The 16,488-nt window shown below is 34.2% G+C and overlaps 1 protein-coding gene across 1 annotated transcript in view; it reads left to right on the forward strand.

Moving 5' to 3' along the window:
* Window positions 1–15,964, forward strand: part of tprg1l (tumor protein p63 regulated 1-like) — a 16,201-nt gene extending 237 nt beyond the window's left edge. The window contains exons 1-6 of the mRNA XM_030139747.1: window positions 1–142; window positions 369–460; window positions 5,116–5,166; window positions 6,673–6,798; window positions 9,111–9,264; window positions 14,343–15,964. The exon at window positions 1–142 is cut by the window's left edge and continues 237 nt beyond it. Of these exons, the coding sequence (XP_029995607.1) occupies window positions 1–142; window positions 369–460; window positions 5,116–5,166; window positions 6,673–6,798; window positions 9,111–9,264; window positions 14,343–14,537 (760 nt within the window). The 3' untranslated portion in view covers window positions 14,538–15,964. The remainder of the gene's footprint in view (window positions 143–368; window positions 461–5,115; window positions 5,167–6,672; window positions 6,799–9,110; window positions 9,265–14,342) is intronic.
* Window positions 15,965–16,488: the final 524 nt, after the last annotated feature.

Genomic DNA, 16,488 nt, shown 5'->3' on the forward strand with positions numbered 1-16,488 from the left:
TGCGTTCACGCCGCCGGAGGCCGGACGGAGCTTCGGACACGCAGCCTCCGTGGCCTGCTGCCCTCCTCTGCAAACACTGACGCCTTTTCACGTGCAGAACCCCACGATGCAGGCGAAAGTTAAGGATTATTTTGTTTTCAGGGTAAGTTCTGTCATATGTGTGTGTGTGTGTGTGTGTGTGTGTGTGTGTGTGTGTGTGTGTGTGTGTGTGTAGACTGTGCAGATGAGCAGAATTCCGCACCTGCAGGTTCCACATCTGAAGGAACTTAGTAGTGTTTTGCAGAGTCTGATGCTGAACCTCTGTGAGATGATGCAGATGATGCTGCAGATGATTGACAGCTGTGTGTTGATGCTGATGCTGATCTCAGCCAGGTACCATCGAGCAGGCGGTGAGCGACATCCGGACCGTGGCACTCCCTTCAGAGGATGGAGAGGTGCTCAGTGTGTGGCTGTTGGCTGAGTAAGTATCCATATCAGCAGGGCCGTTGATCAGGGGTGGGGTGGGGGGGTGAGGGGCAAGGGAGAGGGGGGCCCATGGGAAGTTGAGATTTATTTTTTTTTTTAGTATTTTTTTTGTTCCTGTTGTTCCACTAAATTACATGATAAATATTGACCTATATGCAAGCTTCATGCATTACATTTTATAAATTGGTATATTATTGTGTTCCAAAAAAGTGAAGTCTGCTGTCACTACTCTGTGAACACCCCTTGAGAAAAGTGCAAAACGGTTCACTCCACATGGAGTTTGAGAAATGCACCTTGCTTATTAGGCTATCCATTGAAAGCACATTGGCAAGAGCATCGGACTTCAAAGACCTCATCAGGGATTTTGCCAGCAACAAGACCCGTCAGAGGGTATTTTCTGTAGAGTAAACTGGAATGTATAGAATTGTGCTATTTTTATTTTTGGAATGCTTGTTCAAATCTGTTTGTTTTTGCCTTTTTGTATCTTTACAGGAAAAATGACTATTGAGTCATGTTTTGTTTGGTTACCTTTAATGACATATTATAACAGGCTATTGAAAAATTTGGCCCATTCTTGTTCCCTCAGTAAATATAATGGGTAAATACAGTCTTGCATGGTTGTGTTTTCTTATACAGTAGCTTAAGCAGACTTGCGAATTATGGTTAAATCATAATGTTAGCCCTGTGATATAGCCATTGTGTTGGTGGGTAAGGCCCTTGGCAAGATGGGTGGACATGTGTGTGTGTGTGTGTGTGTGTGTGGGGGGGGGGTTGTGGGGTTCCCATCAGGACTTTTTGTGTATGGGCCCAGAATTTGGTGCTACGGCCCTGTGTAGGTGTGTGTGTGCGTGTGTGTGTTTATCACCAGCCATAAACAGTTGGACTCTGATAGGGTATAAGCCGCTGTGTACACACTTACATAGTACATCCAAGTACTGACACCACAGTAGGAGACCTATGATGAAAGACTTTTAATAGATAAACCCCAGTATATAAGGGAAAAGAAATGATTATTCCAAAAATTACTTAAAGGAGCGATATTTTGCTTTTTAACCCTTTCATGCATGAATTATGAGAGGCTTAATCCACATTTTTTTCCTGAGTGTTTTTATTTCTCAAGGCCAGGGGTGTCAAACTCATGTTAGTTGAGGGGCCACAAACAGTCCAATATGACCTGCAGTGGGCCGGTGATGATTAAAATTATAACACAATAATACATAAATACTATTAATTCCACAATTTGTATGTCTAATTTCTGTTTTAGAGTGAAAAAAGTAAAATTACTGTATACTATCAAAATTTTTACACCTACAAACTATCCTTTAAAAAAACGTGGAAAAACATGAACAACCATGACCAAAATGAAATGTATTGAGAAAAAAAGTGCAGTTTTTAACAATGTATGCTATTATTTGGCCTCAGCTTCTCATTTTCACATGTTCATTACAACTTACAGATCACAGTGGATCTACAAATACACAAAACATTTAATGTCAGACAGAATATTGGTACAATTACACTTAATTCTCTTACATTTCCGATTGTTCATATTTTTCACATTTTTTGTAAAAGGCTAGTCTGTAAATGTTAACATTTAGTAATTTTACTTTTTTTTTTTTTTACACTAAAACAAAGAGAAAAATTTGTAGTTTTTTATTATTTATAGTTTATTATGATAGTATTTTACTGGTCTGACCCACTTCAGATGAAATTCACCTAAAATTATTTTAACATCCTTGATTGTTAATATCTTCAGTGTAATTTTTGCATTTCACTAATTCATCCCGCAGGCCGGATTGGACCCTTTAGCGGGCCGGTTTTGGCCCCCAGGCTGCATGTTTGACACCCCTGCTCTAGGCACTAAAAAAAAAACTATGTGATTGAACATTTTTCTATGAACCTATTTTTCACAGAGTTGCAAAAATGTCCACTCAGCTGGACACCATGCCTTTCATTTTTGAAACAAAAAAACAGGTCTTTACAGATGTACTGAAATCTATGACATAAAAACATTTCTAATGTTGCTAATCTGATGTTTTCTCACATTTGAACATACTCTAATACTAGTTATTACTCACTTCATGGTGATAATATGGACGACAAAAAAACAACTTTTTGTTATAGTTTAAAAACAATAACAAGCAATTGATTTACACTCAAACATGTTAATGCAGATCAGGTTTATAAAGAACAGAACACTGACAGTAATGGTCTGAATGGGATGATGCATGAGCGTCCACTGTGTCGGCTGATATGGAACTAAGACAACAAAACCCATGAATATACAAGAGAACAGCTGGAGAACAGCGGTCCACTGGAGTGACCACTATGCATGAAAGGGTTAAAAAAAAATGGAATTCTGCATTTTCAAACATTTTCCTGTGATCTACATAAACTGTAAATGCTGTGCTTTTAGGTATAGATTTCAGCAGAGATGGCTGCTATATGGCCTTGGCTGAACGCCGGGACTGTAAAGACTATGTCAGTGTATTTGTATGTGATGACTGGCATTTACTCAGGGTAGGTATGGCATTTTACTTGGGTTTTATTACCGTGCAAATGTTTTTATACATTTAACAAGTTAGTTCACACATAAATTTGTACTCAGTGCAACATGGAAGACATTTAAATTTAGGCCAGCAATAATAAGTGCTCTTGTAACTCATTTATATTTGTGACAGTATATATATATATATATGTATATATGCGTTCTGGACTGTAATTAATGCTGCAACTTCACTTTACTTAACTGTCACTTATTCTGATGAATAAAGGAGTGAAATTTGGCTTTTTTTAATGGAATTATACATTTTCAAACATTTCCCTGTGGTCTACATAAATTGTAAATGCTATGTTTGGGTCTGAATTCTTCATTAATTCAACTCCACAGGTCCATCTTCTACCCTATTTCTGAGTAATGACACCAGAAAGGTGGTGTGGAGCGCTGGCCCTTTAAATGCAAATGTGCCACTTTATGCTCCACCCCCTCCAGGTTGTTGGCTGTGCTGCTCTGTCCTGTTCAGCCACTTGTGTTCGTTAATACAACCAACAACTGAACATTTTATGTAATTGGTACAAAGTTTGGACATAATTTCAGTTTTTACTACAGCCGCTGCTGCTGCTAAACAATTATGCCGTAGAGAAATGTTCGTTTTAAGTCTTGTGCAAATGTTAGCTAGTTACAGACGTAACAAATTAAGAATGAATTGTAACAGGTTGTAGAAATACACTCGATTTTTGCCAAAATGAATACGAAGATTGCTTTGCAACACCTGGAGGGTTCAAATTCAAACTTTATGATCTATTAGGGTCCAAATACACAAATATACCAAAGACTAATAAAAGTGGGTTTAGCAAAATATGACCCCTTTAAGTTACATTCCAAAGCTTCTAAAATGTGAGTAGATGCCACTCCTTTGTATTTTAATGAAGAAAATCTGTTTAAAAATAGAATAGACCTTTATTGTCACTAGTTGCTTTTCCGTTGACCCTCAAATTGCACTAATATAACTTAGGCATAAAAATTTACCAAATGGAAAAACAATTTTGCCAAAATTCTCATTTTTCGATTAAAAGTTTTTGCGCTGGCAAAAGGTGGTTTTTCGGACATTGCGCATATGGTATATCACACAAAATTGCAATGGAAAGACCTTTTTCCACAATTAGAGTCACATGAGTAAAAAAAAATGGATGTTGACGGAAGACACAACAGGAAACTGAATCATTTTTTTATTTAGTACGGGATAGAGGGGTAATATAATAATAATAATAATAATAATAATAATAATAATAATAATAATAATGATAATAATAATAATAATAATAATAATAATAATAATAAAGCAAAGGAAGTGGATTTAATTTAATTATTAGTTTGTAAAACGGGGTGGGAGTCAATAAGTTATACTTCTTCCCACTCCTTTTCGAGTGCAGAAAAATTTTGTTTGACCATGTTGTATGGTTCTTTGTTATCTGATGATTCTATGTGCTGGAAATAAAACTACTACTACTACTAATAATAATGAATATATCTATTAATCAACACGATATTTACATTGGTCACCATGTTTATGGAATGACTTCTTGTGTCAACTCATTATAATAAATAAACAAATCATTGCATTTGTGATTTAATGGAAAAACCGACATTACACACTTTTTTTTTTTTTTTTTTGACATTTAGTAAATATCGGTAAAGTTTTGCTCAGATATTCAATGGAAAAGCGACTACTGGTACAGAAACAAGGAAAATCCAGTTAGCTGCTCTGTTCTGTTTAGCAGCAGATTATTAAAGTGCAAAAAGAAAGACTGTATATAAAAAGTATCACATAGAATTATACTGATAATATATACTGACAAATACTGACAATATTCAAAACTGCAAAGAAACACTGAAATATACAAAAGCCCAAGTGTACCACAGAAAATGGAAATATTGCACATCAGATGTTTTTTTCCTGCTTTTGACGTTGGTCCAGGAGATCCCATTCCTTCTGCTGGAACTAGAATGACTCAGGGATTATTACTGTATATGAGTTCATATACTGTCTTTAATTTCTATCTCAGTATAGAACTCAGAAACAAACTAAGTCTTCACATAATGTTGTTGTTCAGCTTTAATTACAACTGTCACATATTTATCCCCAACAGAGTCGACCACTGGAACAATGAGAGGGAGAGACTGGTTCTAATAACAGACAGGTAAGTATCAGCTGTTGTGACGCTGCACAGTAGTACTCAGCGATACCACACTTTTATGATTCCATACAATACCGATTAGTTTTTTAGCATATACATTCAATACCCAATACTGATACTGTCAGTGATTTTTATTTATTTATTTTTTATTTTGATGAAATTTTCAGGAAATGTTGATACTGGCACAAGGAACAAATGATAAAATTTTGTTGGTGATCGGGGGACACACGATAATGACGGATGGACGGATCTGATCTGCGCTCTCAAGTGCTTTTCTAGTTTTTAAATCTTATACTTAAAAGACATCTCACATGACAAATACTGTCCATTAAACAGGTTTAATGTGCATAAACTTTGATGGCTGTTTTTTAAGCAATGAAATAAATTTAGAAGAACATAAATAACATAAATATTAATTAAAATAAAACACAAATAATACATATGAATTAAATAAAAATATCAAAATAAAACACATAATTAACACATATGAATTAAATAATAAACAAAGAACTAACACAATGAAGAAATGTAATAAATTTAGAAGAACATAAATAATAACGTAAATATTAATTAAAATTAAAAAATACATATACATATGAATTAAAAATATCAAAATAAAACACATAATTAACACATGAATTAAATACTAAAGAATTAATACAATGAAGCAATGAAATAAATTTAGATCATAAATAATAAATAATTATCATAAATATTAATTAAAATAAAAAACACAAATAATACATATACATATTAATAAAATAAAAATATAAAAATAAAACACAATTAACAAATGAATTAAATAACAAATAAAGAATTAATACAATGAAGCAATGAAATAAATGCAAAAGAACATAAATTATAAATAATCAACATAAATATTAATTAAAATTAAAAAATGAAACACAATACATATAGATATGAATTAAATAAAAATATCAAAATAAAACACATAATTAACACATACGAACTAAATAATGAACAAAGAATTAATACAATGAATCGATGAAATAAATGTAGAACACAAATAATAAACAACGTAAATATTGAAATAAAAAAATACTTATACATATGAATTAAATAAAAATATCAAAATAAAACACATAATTAACACATGAATTAAATAATACATAAAGAATTAATACAATGAAGCAATGAAATAAATTTAGACATAAATAAGTAATTAACATAAATATTAATTAAAACAAAAAATAATACATATACATATCAAAATGAAATTGAAACATTTTTTTTTAATGACCAGGCATAGTTTTATTTACAAATGGCAAAAATGACCAAAAAATGACCAAAAATAAAAAAGAAATTTCCTTAACTTTTTGTTTGTATTGTATGTTATGCTGCCGGGGGGGGGGGGGGGGTAGTAAATGGTGGTGATAATGAGTATTGTGTGAGTATCGATATATCGCTACCACAGAAGCGATACCTCTACTGCACATAGTATTCAGTGGGTGATGATATCTGACAGTGTTTTCTTGGTTTTGTGTTCAGATCCCTGCTGGTGTGCAAGTACGACTTCATCAACCTGTTGTGTCAGCAGGTCATCAGGATCTCCCTCAACGCAGTGGACACCATCTCAGTGGGCGAGTTTGAGTTCCCACCCAAATCCCTAAACAAGTATGCAAACATATTTTAGTTTGGGAACAGCATCGTTACAGCTGGTTTTGTTGTTGATAAGCTGTTTTCTTAAACTTTATTCTGACTTTTTTTTACTAAATTTCACTTATTTGTCCATAATCGACTGGATGAAGTATTAGAAGTATGAAAGGATAAATATTTAAAGGGGCTATGTGTAGTATTTCTACTTTCAAATATTAAAAAATAACATCAAACTGTCACTAGAGTGTTTAGAATAAAGAGCTCCGAAGTTATATTAAAGATGTCGATGTGTTGGATTGTGAAGATATGAGCTGAATATATTTACACCAACAGTCCAACAGATTTATGTGACCACTAGAGGGAGTAATGAGCAAGGTTATTATCGTTAACGAAAACTAATGAAAGGATGAAAACTAGAATTGAAAAAACATTTTTGTTAACTGAAATAAATAAAAACTATAATTAAAAGAAAAAATGATAACTAACTGAAACTGTATTGTGTGCTTACAAAACTAACTGAAACTGATAAAAAAATTATTGATAAAATTCCCTTTGTTTTCGTCTTTGTCAATGTTGGATCGATACGAAGCGATTTATTTCGCACAAGGCTGTGAATTAATACTGAACAAACAAGAACTCAAACTATGAATTATGAAAGAGCTGCAGCATCTGAAACTGACCACAATGAACATTTGACAGATAAACAGAACCACAGTGCTTCAGTTTCAGACTCACAGTTTGTCATATTTTTTATGTATCTCTCAACTCACTATATATTTTTATTAGTAATTTTTTTTTTTTTTTTTTAAATCAATTACTTGAAATTTCAGGTGACCCAATTTGAATTCCAGGCGACCCCATGTGGGGTCCCGACCCCAAGGTTGAAAAACACTAGTGTAGACAATGAGATTTAAACTTTCAGTGAGTGAAACAGTCTGCAGGATAGGGGTGTAAGAAAATTTTGGTTCTGCAATATATCGCAATATTTAATTTGACAATACTGTATTGATATTAAAACGTACTATATCGATATTTTTAGGTATTTATTCAAATCCAGATATTGTGGAGGTTCATTTTTGTTTTTCTTTTTTTGTTTATATTTTATTTATTATTATTTAACACTCTTGTGTACTCTAATGTTAGTTCCTTTGTTGGGATTGCACAAAATAATGTTATAATGTTAGTTCTGAACTGATAGAATATGAACATTTGAACAGGATCTTAAACTGTAATGTCTGTAAAACATAATTTAAGTTTTAACACAGGAAAATTTTCTTCAAGGAAATAATCATTTAAAAAAAGAAACAAACAATAAATTGCCTTTTCAACAGTGTCATGATATATCGTGATCCTAGTATTGTGATTTGTATCGTATTGCCAGATTCTTGCCAATACACGCCCCTACTGTGGACACATGGCATTGATTTGTTGGTAGTTTTGGTGGTTCTAAGTGCATTGTGGTTGATGACTTCCCCCTGCTGTAGGGAGTTTGTAATATCAATATTACATATAACTAGGGATGTAACAATTATCGGTATAATGATAAACCACGGTTAAATTGCCAATGGTTAGTATTACCATTTAAATTCTAATTATCATGATCACTGTGTTTGATTACCGCACTTTTAGGGGAAAAAACCCTATGTAAAGATACACTTTTATGTCAAATATTTGAATATAGTTTTAATTTATTACAATTTTAATTTTCTATACCTAATATTTGGAACCAATATTCACTTTTAAAGTCTGTGAAAAGGTTCGTTAAGCATCTGTGTGTTATTTATGGCAATAAATTATTTACATTTTTCAAATCGGATTTTATATTTTTTGTGTGTTTTTTGTCCTTTTGTGTTGATATAGTAGGTTAAAGTAAAAAAATAATAATAATAGACAGATGGGATGAAGTTGTGCTGAAAAAAAACATACCAAACATGGGTATAGTAAACATTTGTTTATTTAGTATATGAAGACAAAATCAAAAGGACTGAAAAACAGACAAAATACTCAGACCACAAAGGGTTAATATTTGAATGTTTGTGCAACAGAAAGTACATTGTGTCTATTATTTTATTTTATTTTTGTTGTTGTTTTTAAATACAACTTGGTTAAATTATTTCAGTGTGTGTATTAGTACTTTTTGAATATTTTGAGCACAATTTCAACAATACCGCGATAATAATAATAATAACCGTGATATGAAATATTCATTTTGTTACATCCCTACACATAACCCTTTTAACAAATGCGCTTTATATTTCATCCTATCGCTTAGCTCGGTGGTCCCAGCAGATCTTTCACATTCAGACTCTTACACTTTTGTTTTCTTAAAGGAGAGAAGGCTTCGGAATTCGTGTCCAATGGGACAAACGTCCTCGTGCCTCATTCTTCAATCGCTGGAACCCCTGGTCCACAGATATGCCCTACGCCACCTTCACAGAACACCCCATGGCCCACGCCGATGAGAAAGTGGCTTCTCTTTGTCAGGTAATCCAAACATTTCCATTAACTAAATTTCCAAAGTTTGGATTTAAAGCATCAGACATACAGTGGTGTGGAAAAATATTAGAACATTTGTCAAATCTTAAGAAACTGGTGGTTGGTTTGTTCCCTGAGCCTGAATTTCACTTTTTTTTACCATTGCAAAAGGTAAAGGCAAAGGTACTGAGAATATTTCACCAACAAATTTATCAGTCCAGTCCTTTTTTTTAAATATTTTATTCTAATTATTTAGTGTGGCCCCCTTTGGCAACACTCTAAGGCAGGGGTGTCAAACATGCGGCCCGGGGGCCAAATGCTGCCCGCCAAAGGTTCCAATCCGGTCCCTGAGATGTTTTTACCAAGTGCAAAAATTCCACAGTCTTGAATTGAAATAAGCAAAAAAAAAAAAAAAAAAAAAAAAAAAAGCTTGAATTAATCAAAAAAATCTTTAATTAAGCCAAAAAAAATCTCAAATTTAGCAAAAAATCTTGAATTAATAAAAAAAAATCTTCAGTTAAGTAAAAACAAATCTTGAATTAATAAAAAAAAAAAATCTTCAGTTAAGTAAAAAAAAAATCTTGAATTAAGCCAAAAAAAATCTTCAATTAAGTAAAAAAAAAATCTTCAGTTAAGCAAAAAAAATCTCAAATTTAGCAAAAAATATTAAATTAAGCAAAAAAAATCTTCAATTAAGTAAAAAAAAATCTTGAATTAAGCAAAAAAAAATCTTCAATTAAGTAAAAAAAAATCTTCAATTAAGCCAAAAAAAATCTTCAATTACGTAAAAAAATCTTCAATTAAGCCAAAAAATCTCAAATTTAGCAAAAAAAATCTTCAATTAAGCCAAAAAAAACTTCAATTAAGTAAAAAAAATCTTGAATTAAGCCAAAAAAATCTTCAATTAAGTAAAAAAAATCTTCAATTAAGCCAAAAAAAAAACTTCAATTAAGTACAAAAAATCTTCAATTAAGCCAAAAAAATCTTCAATTAAGTAAAAAAAATCTTCAATTAAGCAAAAAAAAGTCTTCTATTAAGTAAAAAAAATCTTCAATCAAGCAAAATAAAAAATCTTCAATTAATTAAAAAAATCTTCCGTTAAGCCAAAATTTTTTTAGAATTAACAACTTAATTTTTTTTTCTTTTAGTGCAAAAAATAACATTAAATTATGAAAATATTCACATTTACAAACTATCCTGAAACAATAAAATGTGAATAACCTGAACAAATATGAAGAACCTGAAATGTCTAGAATTCAGCACAATTTTAACAATTTTTCTGCTTGTTCCTCAGTGTTTAGTGTCTTTGTAGATCTGATCCATAATGCACATGGAGAAATGATAAGTTGAGGAATAATATTATTACATTTTTTAATTTAAATTTCAGTTTTTTCAGGTTTTTATTTTTTTATTTTTTTTTTTTACACTAAAACAAAGACAAAAATTTGGAGTTGTTATTATTTATAGGTTATTCTGTTATTATTTTCCTGCTCCGGCCCACTTCAGATCACATTTAGCTGAATATGGCCCCTGAACTAAAATGACTTTGACACCCCTGCTCTAAGGAAACTCTGTGGAATGACACTGGGGTTGAAACTCTCAGAAAATTCATCGACACAAAGCCAGAAAGATTCACTGCTGTGATTGTTGCCAAGGGGGACCACACTAAATATTAGAGTAAAATGTAAAAAAAAAAAAAAAAGGACTGGACTGATAAATTTGTGGGTGAAATATTCTCAGTACCTTTGCCTTTACCTTTTGCAACGGCAAAAAAGTGAAATTCAGGCTCTGGGAAAAAAATCAACCCCCAGTTTCTTAAGATTTGACAAGTGTTGTAATATTTTTGCACACCACTGTAAGTGTTTTTGTGTGCGTTCGACTTCTGCTCATTTCACAAGACAAACAATGGTGACCACTGGTGCATGAGTTCACTCCTGCACAAACAGCAGCAGTGTCAGTGGACCACAACAATGGACAGACTAATCCCCAAAGTGAAGGCCGGGTGCTCATATAACATTAAACAGTATAGTCATGTTTTTATGAGATGAGGAGTGTCTATTTTTAAAACTGTTCACTTCTTACTGTCAACAGCAGTACAGTGGGGCTGTTTTTCTGATAATGTAACTATTTTTCACACTCAGGGGCATTCATTTTTCCAAGCAGTTAAAGTAATGGATATGGTTATTTAAGGCTAAATCACATGTCGGGCTCCAGGACATGCGTGAAGTCATAAACTTTCATAACTCCGATTCATAGTTGAGAAAATCTCTTCTATGAAGGCAATGTTTATGGAGCCAATCTGGGGCCATAAGTTTTGTATTTGAAAAAATAAAATTTGAAACTGGAAATTTAAGTTTTGATCTTGAATTTTGAAAAATATAACAATGTATTTAAGCCCTGCGATGAACTGGCGACTTGTCCAGGGTGTACCCCGCCTTCGCCCCTATGTAGCTGGGATGGGCTCCAGGCGACCCCCGTGACCCTAGTGAGGATAAAGCGGGTTCAGAAAATGAATGAATAAATGAACAATGTATTTAAATTAAAAAATAAGTGTATGGAAAGTTTTTTCAGGTTAAATATAATTTTGATTCACTTTGGTCATTCTTTTGAATAAATTATTTATTTTCATTGAAGGCAACATGAGCGGGGATGATCGCTAAGCTTTTTGTTACGCTGTCACTCATGATTCCACACCCCTCTCAGTTGAGGCCACGCCCTCCACGCCACATCAGGGCCAAAAGTTGTACAAGTAAAAAAAAGAGAACTGAAAGCGAAAAAAAAAGAGATCTGAAACTGAAAAAAAGATTTGAAAGCAAAAAAAAAGATCTGAAAGTGAAAAAAAAAGATTTGAAACTAAAAAATAAGATCTGAATCTGAAAAGATAAAACATGCAACTGAAAAAAATAAAACCTCAAATATTAAAATATATATGAAAGTGACAAATGAAAATAATTTATTCAAAAGAATGACCGAAGTGAATCAAAATTATATTTAACCTGAAAAAACTTTTCATACACTTATTTTTAATTTGAATACATTGTTGTATTTTTCAAAATTCAAGATCAAAACTTAAATTTTCAGTTTCAAATTTTATTTTTTCATATACAAAACTTATGTCCCTAGATTGGCTCCAATGTTACGGTTTTATACAGGGTTGTCAATGGTCCTTAAACTGTCTAAAATCAGTAAAAGTACAGTTGGTGTGAGCTGCTGCCTTATCGGTACAGACAGCTGCCTGTCAGCCAGCTGAGCCCATATGAAAAAAAAAAAAAAAACTGTCTAAAATCAAAATAGCTGGACTGTAGACCTTAAAACGTCTTAAAAGATAACTTAACTTGATCTGCTTTGGCGGTGGTCTGTGCTTTTCTGTTTATTAAAATAATACAGATTAATCAGTTATTAAAATCGTTAGTTGCAGCCCTAGTGTAAACAATGAGCTTTATACTTTATTCACTGACTGATAGTCTACAGATACATAGCATGGAGTCCTTGGTGGTTTTGGTCTTAATCAGGTCCAATCCTGGTCCTCGAGGGCTGGTATCCTGCATGTTTTGGATGTTTCCCTCCTCCATCACACCTGACGGTCATTACCAGGCTTCTGCAGAGTTTGACGATAGGCTTATCATTTGAATCAGGCGTGTTAGAAGAGGAATACAGCTATAACATGCAGGATACCAGCCCTCGAGGACCAGGATTGGTGGCCCCTGGTCTTCATTAAGTGTGTTCTGGTGCATGCCACTCCCCCTACTGGTGGGACTATGGAATATTGATACAATACTTCGTTTATCTAAGTGTTTGGACCGGTTCGTAGTTTTCCAGACTATAGAGCGCACCTGAATATAAGCCGCAGGTGTCCATGTTATAACATGAGATATTTACACAGAAAGATGATTGAAATATTTATTTCCATACCTTAACTGCTTTTTTCCAAACAGTGCCTGTAACACAGCTGGTTAAAAAACCCAGAAAAGTCATTGATCGCTATCTTCATCTTCCCTCTGCTCATTAAACCACTGCAGCCGTCTTCTTCAGTGTCGGAGTTGAACGTCCTCAGAAAGGCTCCGTCACACACCTTCTCAGTCTCTCCTCCGTCGTCGCTCTCATTGTCACTTCCGTGCTGCAGCTCTATTTCCTTCTTTACAGACACATCGATTGCTTTTAACTTAAAAGCTGCATCATATGCATTTCTTCATGTGTTTTCCATGATGAGGGTTTGTGCATGACACACAAGATGATTGTTCAAAGTTAAGCTTAAAACTTCTCATCGCCTCTCCCATCTGTCCTGCTTTTGTGCTTCCTGCTAGAGCGCCCCCTGGAGGCCGTTAGCCTGAAAAATCTATACTTGAGCCGCATCGTTGTATACGAGGGCCGTTCAATAAGTTCATGGCCTCACCCAGAAATACTGGTTGTTATAATACAGGATGTTACATTCTTTCGTGATGGGATAGTGATGCTTGAACATCAATTGACCAAGTGCATTGCTGTAAATGGAGATTATGTTGAAAAATAAAATATAAATTATCAGTCTGTGTTGTTCTGTTCTGGGTGAGGCCATGAACTTATTGAACGGCCCTCGTAAGCTGCAGGGTTCAAAGCATGAGAAACTACAAGCACTCGGAGAGCGCAGACCTCCGCCAAGGCTGATCAGTGGCCCCCCCCGTGGGCCCCCCCACCCCCGATCACCACCAAAATTTAATCATTTCTTCCTTATCCCATTTCCAACAAATCCTGAAAATTTCATCCAAATCTGTCCATAACTTTTTGAGTTATGTTGCACACTAACGGACAGACAAACAGACAAACAAACCCTGGCAAAAACATAACCTCCTTGGTGGAGGTAAAAAGTAGCAGCTTATAGTCCAGAAAATACAGTAGTTTTTGTATTGTAGTGTGTACATAAATATCTTGTAAAATGATGGTCACATGGACAGAAAATAGGAGGTACCTACCTGTTTAGAATGGCCTCTGTAATAGCGTGGGCAGGTGATTAGTAGAAAGACATCTGGATGGCGTGGTAAGCCAGAAAAACAAAAACCAATGTCGAAACCCTGCTTATACCATCTTTCTTTATCTTTCTCTCTTTATAGATGGATAACTTTCGAACCCAGCTGGTCCAAGCTGTGAAGAAAGCCCATAAGGAGTATCCTATTCCTGGTCGGGCTAACGGCGTCCTGATCCTGGAGAGACCCCTACTCATTGAGACCTATCTGGGCATCATGTCATTCATCAACAATGAAGCCAAACTGGGCTACTCCATGACCCGAGGCAAGATCGGCTTCTAAAAAAAAAACAAAAAACAAAAAAAACCCCACAAAACCCCAAAATAACACATAATAATAACATAGAAAAAATATCAAGGGTTTCTGCCAAATCCAAAGCGTTTGACTCATGTGTCGTGTGTTACACTGCGCTGTCTGAAGGACGCCGTTCCACTTCAGTCTGTGTGTGTGAGGTGAGCTCATCAGATGTCCACGCCTCCTTCAGTTGGAGTCGCAGACAGGTGTCCAGACTAATGTCGGTACTGCATGGACTGCCCACTTCTGTTTGTTTTAAGCCAACCTCTCCTACAAAAAGCTGCCAAACCTGCGAGGGAACTCAGGGGTGTTTTACCCATAGGTTTGAGAAAGGACACCGCATATGCATTCATTCATTACTTCCTGTGCTTATTTAATCATGAGGATCTTGACTTATCGCAACTAATATGACCTTTAGGTTTTGTTAGAGGGTCCTTTATTGGTTTTTGTTTTGCTGCAGGGAAGTTAATAACATACAGTGACGTACAAAAACAAGCTGCTGCGTCTTCTAACATTATGTTCCATGCTCGCTTAATGTGGTATGAAATGAATCACACAGGGTAGCTTCTTGGAATGAAGAACAGCTCATGGATTGAGGTCAATAGTTGTGTCATATGATTATTGTGGGAAACGTCACAAATGTGGAAACTGAGTCAGGGTTCGCTCGGATACTTTACAACGCTCTGGTCTTAGCTGACTTACATTTGGTAAATAACAGCTAACAGAGTCCTACTTTAACTGTTCATGAAACTTGTTTAGTGGGAATGATGAATTCTATGTTGTGATCCTGTGCGCTCTTCATGCTTATCTTTGCCTAAATAATGTCAAAGGAGCCACTCTAACAGTGGGAAGACTGTAACGACGACACAAATGTTGCTGATTTGTTGAATTTTTTGCTTAAATGTACTAAAGCCTGCAGTGGGAATGACAGGTTTTAATGGAATCATTGCTGACAAAGGCTTCAGCCCATTTACCACAAACTTTACGCATCCTGTGGGTTACATCAAGTTTGTTCTTCTTCCCAGACATCCTTCTATAATACAATATTGTGCTACCAAAGTCATATATTCATGCTCAACAATACCAATGAACAATTGTGTCCCAAACTGCCTTTTTTCTGACCTTAACTTGTGCATGTATCCTGCACGTTAGGTTTGCATGACTGTTTTGTTTTTGTTTGTTTTTTTAGGATTATCCTAATTAGGTTTGTAAATACTACCTTGTCTGCTGTTATTTTCGTGCAGTTTATTCATGTGCACTTGCAGTTTTCATTGCCAATTTTGAATTATTTTATTTAAGGATTTTAAAAAGAGATTAACTGATTATAACAAAGACATGAAGGCTGTTTTTTTGGTTTTAAATATTTGTAGCAGTCCCCACAATGAGGAATAATAAATGCCTATATGTTCTTGTCAGGGTCTGAGCTTTGGTCTTTTATTAAAATGTGTGTTTATACAATGTGGAAGCAATTTTAAAAATTATTTCATTTATTTAATATAAAAAAATGTATTGTTTCAGCAGTTTGAGCCTGTGTAAACACTGCAGCACACAGAGGGATGGAACCCTCAGACTGAGGAGGACCTCATGTAGTAGATACTGTCTGGTGATGTTTGTCTGAATGTTTACTGGGATTTCATTTGAATTGGGAAAAAAGCAACTGATTCCAGTAATGATTCAGTTTTTACAAATGACGAACCATTTGACACATATATGCCTGAGAATATACACAAAATATAATGCTTTAAGAATACCTTAACCTTTCGAAACCCTGGGTAAAAAAAACTATTTGATGTCTTTACTTCACCAAACACGAAAAATCTGGAAGTTTGTTGAGTGTTCACATAAAAGTACGATTAACTGAATTTTACTATTAGCTATACTTATGCATATATGTAAAAGTACTATTAACTATATTTTATGCATATATATAAAAGTACCA

This window comes from Sphaeramia orbicularis, chromosome 7 (assembly GCF_902148855.1).
Source record: "Sphaeramia orbicularis chromosome 7, fSphaOr1.1, whole genome shotgun sequence".
Lineage (NCBI taxonomy): Eukaryota > Metazoa > Chordata > Actinopteri > Kurtiformes > Apogonidae > Sphaeramia > Sphaeramia orbicularis.